The sequence below is a fragment of the Lontra canadensis genome, unplaced genomic scaffold (genome assembly GCF_010015895.1).
Source record: "Lontra canadensis isolate GAN:19392208 unplaced genomic scaffold, GSC_riverotter_1.0 scaffold2, whole genome shotgun sequence".
Lineage (NCBI taxonomy): Eukaryota > Metazoa > Chordata > Mammalia > Carnivora > Mustelidae > Lontra > Lontra canadensis.
This window is the reverse complement of record NW_022630996.1, coordinates 7,586,265-7,592,011: the sequence shown is the minus strand read 5'-3', so window position 1 is coordinate 7,592,011 and position 5,747 is coordinate 7,586,265. Positions and strand designations below refer to the sequence as shown.

Sequence of the window (5,747 nt, the reverse complement as noted above, 5' to 3'; positions counted from 1 at the left end):
CCGATGCGGACGCCACCTAACGGCGGGTTGGGGGCAAGCTAAATCCGGAAGGCCGAAACACCGGAAGGGGCCGCCTGTTTCCGGTAAAAATCCGACGCGGGAGAAGCTCAGAGGGCGAGTCTCCGAGGTTCGACCAGTGTACCCAGCGCGCTCTGCTCCGCGACATCGCTTGCCCACTTTTGCGCAGGCGCAGGGATACAGGGCAGGCAAACGCGGACGCAAAACCGTGCGCGCGCCCGTTCTCCGTCCGGCGCAGCGGTGCTGTTTTGAGGGTAAAACCTTTGGAGCTGGAACGCGGGCATTTGTTCGCTGAACTACAACTCCCAGCATGCCTCACCCCTCATGTTGGTACTAGGTGTGGTGTCTTAGGATAGGTTAAAAGGCGACCTAGATGACGATGACGTACCAAAGAGGAAAAAAGAATTGAATACGTTGCTGGAGCGACTCATTTACAGAAGCCCCAGTGGCCTAATGGATAAGGCATTGGCCTCCTAAGCCAGGGATTGTGGGTTCGAGTCCCATCTGGGGTGGTTAGCTTTTCGTCCTCAGCATGACTTTTGCCGTTTTTAGAGAACTACACCGAAATATGCTAACTTAATTTTCTTAAAAATGGGAAGGATATGTGTAGTTTTCCTAGGTGATGGGCTACAGTTTGAGAGAATAAGAATACTCCCATTTCCTTCTTCTGAGTCGTATAGTGCCGTAAGATTTCTGGGAAGTCAGTACTTTGAATTCTGCTATCCCCTCTAGGTACCAAAACGTATCTTTCGTGTTCTGTTTCAAATCAACACCCACTCCCACCAGGCGCACTTATTCTCGAGACTCAGCGGTCAGCTAATGACGTTTTAAATGACGTAGTCAGCGAAGAACCTTTCCCCTAGCCCAGCCTTTCTCACTTTTTCTTACGGACCCGGTGAGTCAGTTAAACTCGGCTTTCGTTTGCTTCTCCCTTAACTCCTTAGGGTTCCGCTCGGTGTTTGATTAGTAAGGCCCCGCAGAGAAGGGAAGTGAGATATTCCACTACTCTGCGTTCGATGGGGGGACCCAGTAGTCTGCGTCCGATTGTACCATTTAGCGGCTGAGCTGGGGGGAAGGAAGTTAGAGGGGGCGTAGGGCGCCATTGGGCACCGCGCTCCGAGGACGGGAAAATGGCGGCCTTGGGGTCCCCGGCGCGCACTTTACGAGGTCTTCTACGGGAATTGCGCTACATGAACGAGGCCACGGGCCGACCCTATCGCGACACCGCGGCCTATCGGTACCTCGTGAAAGCTTTCCGTGCACATCGGGTACGGAAGCCTGAGTCGGGTTCCTGAGTCCAGCGTCCCTTCCACTGGGGGTGGGAGTGAGGTTGGGGGTGGGAGTGAGGTTGGGGGTGGGAGTGGGTGGGGAATATGGGCAGGGGTTGGGAGCACTGGGGACCCTCCCACCCAGCCCGCGTTCTGGCCAAATAAATCCAGGCCCTAGGCCCCGGTCTCCCAGGAACTAACCAAGGACCAGCCGGACAGGAAAGTCGCTGGGGGATGGAGACATCCCGAGGATTTTATTGGCTGGTCTTCTGCAGGTGCGGAGGAGAAAGATCAGTGAAGTCGAAGAGATGGGGGAAAAGAAGAGATGTACTTGGAGAGTGTAGGGTTACTAGCTACAGCGTTTACCCACCATTCTCCTCGCCCATCCTCTAGTAGTTACTCTGAAAACCAGTTTTTGATGCAGAAAAGAGAAGTGTAATAAGATGAGAAATATTAACTTGGCAGACACTGTGTTGTATCCCATACCCCATTTAAGGAAATGGTGCCTTGTAGAGCTGAACTAGAAACCTGTCATGAGATTGTGCTGTCCCAACATTAACGTGATTATCTGACCGGATACATTTTTTCCTTACATAGCAGATAAATTTGAACATATGGGAAGCCATCCTTGGGAAATTCCTTTGTGAATCCCACACTCCATATTCCCCTTAGGCAAGAGCAGGTGGAAGCGGTTTTATTTTTCAGGTGGGACAACTGAGGGTCAGGGACACTGACCAGTGAGGGTACATGCATAGGAACAGCTAGAACCTCCGTTCACAGATAGGGTTCTTACGTTTAATTGTTGCCTGTGGATTTTCAGATCAGGCTTCGAAGGAAGTTGAAAGGAATCTCTGAAATAATAGGTTAGAGAATCACTTTGGGCTGTAGGGTAGGTAGCTTACTGTCATTTGAACAATGTGGGGAAAAAGGAGAACCAGCATCTCGCTCAATCTTTGAGCCATGGAAGTTAGAGTGCAATGTTTTAGAACTAAAATTCAATTTTTTTTTAATTTTTAAATTAAAAATATGCATATATTTATTTGGGTAAACTCTATGCCCACATGGGGCTAAAATTCAAAAATTTCCTTTTTCTTAAGATTTATTAGAGAGAGAGAGTGGGCAAGTGGCAGAGGAAGAGGGAGAGAGCAAGAGTCTCAAGCAGACTCCACGCTAAGTGTGGAGCTGCCACGGGGCTTGATCCCAGGACCCCGATGCCATGACCTGAGCTGAAAAACCGAGTCTAATGCCTAGCTCACTGAGCCACCCAGTCACCTCTAAAATTCAGAAATTTTTAAAAGGCCCAAATGGTAGGGACTTTAGGAACTTGCCTAAAATTATGAATAAGATGCACATGAATCCTGTCTTTTAAGACAAAGCTTGCAGTCCAACTGAGGAGCCTTACAGCAAAGCACTTAATAAACAATAGGAGGTCCTCCTATAAAGAAGAAGTGGGATTTCAGGAGGAAAGTTAAGGGTGGGGTTGCGGGGCAGAAGGAGAGAGAGATGAGAGAGAGAAGCAGACTCCTCACTGAGCAGGGATCCGGATTCAGGACTTGATCCCAGGACCCTGGGATCATGACCTGAGCTGAAGTGGATGTTTAACTGACTGAGCCACCCAGGCACCATCATTCTAAGATTTTTAAGGTGACATGATTATAGTTGTACTTTCTGGAGGCAACATTAGTGCCCTTGAGAGAGACTTGGTAATGGCTCTCAAATTCCTTGGAAATACATTTGAAATTCATGCTACAAATTCCAGAAACACCATTCTGTGCAATGCATATGAGGCTATGGGGAATGCTTTCTGTTTCTGCCCGCTCAGAGCTAACTCAATAACCATCTATGCCCATTTTCTTTATCCTTTCTTAAACTGAAGGGGTTCATTTAGGGAAGAACCTCTGCTTTCTCCTTAGAGAAAATACAGTTTTCTTTTACTTTTTTTTTTAAAGATTTATTTATTGGAGAGAGAGCGAGATGGGACAAGCAGGAGAGGGAGAGAGATCTCAAGCGGCCTCCGCACAGAGCAGCACTCTCTTCCAGGACTCTGAGATCATGACCTGAGCTGAAACCAAGAGTCGGATGCTTACCGGACTGAGCCACGTAGGCGCCCTGAGTTTTCTTTTTCATTTGGTCTTTTTTGGTCCTTTTTAGTCACTTACTGTGTATACTTTTTTTTTTTTTTTTTTTTTTAAGATTTTTAAAAATTTTTGAGAGAGAGAAGAAGACTCCCCTCAGAGCAGGGAGTCCGATGCAGGACTCAATCCAAGGACCCTGGGATCATGACCTGAGCTGAAGGCAGACACTCAACCCACTAAGCCCCCTAGTCATCCCACTTTCTGTTTATATTGTTGACCCTTCTCTCCTCACTCATGATTCAAGTTCAGCTGAGTCAAGATCCGTATTCTCCTACACTAGTGCAGAATTGCTGTTTCAAATCCTGTCAGTTGGGCTTATATAATAGACATGGATATTACCATTTGTTAATGTTTGACACTGGTGTTGGTTGCTCATAAATTTTTAATTATAAAAAGTTGAATGATTAAAGATGAATTCTTTTTTCGAGCAGTTTGAGTGCCATTTTCACATATGTGATCTGCACATTTTTGTGTGGGCTCTTCAGATCTTAAACCACACTTTCTAATTTTCAGATTCTAACCCTACATATTCAAATAAAGAAACGTGAAAGAAAGGGGTTTGCATAGGTACTGGTGCCCAGAGATTAATCTGCAGTTCGATATACACAGGCCTCAAGTCACTTGAAGCCATGCACACATCTGTTTCACCTTTTCTGCCCTCTGCTCACAACCTCAGAACACAAAACTAGTCAAGTAAAGGCCAGTGTACTAAATCGAGATTAATTAGGAAGAAGAGAAAACAAGGTTTGGAGTCATTGGGGACTTCTGAAAGGATATAGTTTCCAGCTACTTACGGTCATCAGAATCTGGATTTGGCAGATGGATAAGTATATAGAAAGTATAATTAAGTGGCGCCTGGGTGGGTTAGTGGGTTAAAGCCTCTGCCTTCAGCTTGGGTCATGATTCCAGGGTCCTGGGATCGAGCCCCACGTTGGGCTCTCTGCTCGGTGGGGAGCCTGCTTCCTCCTCTCTCTCTCTCTCTGTCTCTCTCCCTACTTGTGATCTCTATCAAATAAATAAAATCTTAAAAAAAAATAAGTAATACAAATATATGCATATTACTTTTATATATAAAACCTTCGTTTTGTTACTGTTGAGGACAAAGCTATTATTTCCATACAAAATGGTTTTACTTTTCAGTGAAATGAAAGACCTATACCACATTAACCAAAGTCAGAAATATAAAAAGCAGACTTTCATTTGAAGGGGAGGAAGTTCTATATTTTATTCCTTAGGTGACATTAATGATTATAGTTCCCCATCTCTGCCAGTAGCCAACCATTGAAGTCTCTGTGGGCTTTAGTTTCCTTATTTGTAAAACATTTGCAAGACAAGGGAGTTGAAATAACTTTTTTTGGGTATTAAAATCTGAGGACGCTCAAACTCTTCAGTGATATTCCTTGTAAAATTCCTCTTCAATTAATTGGAGGTCAGCTTTCTCAATCAACTACAGGGTGTCTCTACATATGTAATTAGTATACACATACACATGTTTATATTTCCTCTCTGCATTTACTTTCACTCTAGAGAATGCTTATGAAATCTTTGTGGCCATGTATCTTGGCTGGGCTGCTAATAAAGTCTGTGACCTTGCTACTTTCTAGGTTACCAGCGAGAAGCTGTGCAGAGCCCAACATGAGCTTCATTTCCAAGCCGCCACCTATCTCTGCCTCCTACGCAGCATTCGAGAACACGTGGCCCTTCATCAGGAGTTTCATGGCAAGGGTGAGCGCTCAGTGGAGGAGTCCGCTGGCTTAGTGGGTCTCAAGTTACCCCAGCAGCCTGGAGGGAAGGGCTGGGAGCCATGAGAATGGAGAGAGTCCTTGGATGCTGCCATCATTCAAGAATTTAATCATCTTTCAATATGTATTTATCATTAAATTTTTGTTTAAGTTTAGGGTTTTTCTCTGTAATTTTGTTGACCGAGTGTTTCTTAGGGAGGTTTCATCCTTTCAGCGAATTTACTGAACTTCTTGTATTAGGCTGATTGATGCTTCTGATCTACTTTTAAAACTATTATTTTTATTTTCAAAGTATACAAACTTACTGTTTTAAGTAACTCAAATGGTACAGAATATAAAATAAAAGGTGTCTTTTTTCTTATCCCTTGTCCCTACCCTGTTGCATCCCCATTACCAGGTAGAAACTGTTGCTAACAGTTTGGTGTGTATCTTTCCAGATATTTCCTATATACGAGCATACAATTATATACATACGTACATGCATACATACATATATACATTTTATCTAAAAATACACAAATATATGTTTAAGGTCCTGACAGAAAGGAGTAACAGATTGGGTTACTGCAGGGAGTTAATGAAGG

The 5,747-nt window shown here is 44.5% G+C and overlaps 1 protein-coding gene and 1 non-coding gene across 2 annotated transcripts; both read left to right on the top strand.

Moving 5' to 3' along the window:
* Nucleotides 1-457: 457 nt before the first annotated feature.
* Nucleotides 458-530, top strand: TRNAR-CCU. The gene has a single exon. It is a non-coding gene; the product is annotated as a tRNA-Arg (tRNA).
* A 555-nt stretch (nt 531-1,085) lies between these two features.
* Nucleotides 1,086-5,524, top strand: FMC1 (formation of mitochondrial complex V assembly factor 1 homolog). Its single transcript, XM_032868118.1, has 2 exons — nt 1,086-1,286; nt 5,026-5,524. Exons 1-2 carry the CDS (start codon nt 1,149-1,151, stop codon nt 5,227-5,229), a joined length of 342 nt encoding a protein of 113 aa, XP_032724009.1. The 5' UTR covers nt 1,086-1,148; the 3' UTR covers nt 5,230-5,524.
* Nucleotides 5,525-5,747: the final 223 nt, after the last annotated feature.

Coding starts and splice junctions, on each gene's coding strand:
- FMC1 (XM_032868118.1), top strand. CDS start 1,149: ATGGCGGCCTTGGGGTCCCCGGCGCGCACTTTACGAGGTCTTCTACGG. Junction 1,287..5,025: donor AAGCTTTCCGTGCACATCGG/GTACGGAAGCCT, acceptor GCTACTTTCTAG/GTTACCAGCGAGAAGCTGTG.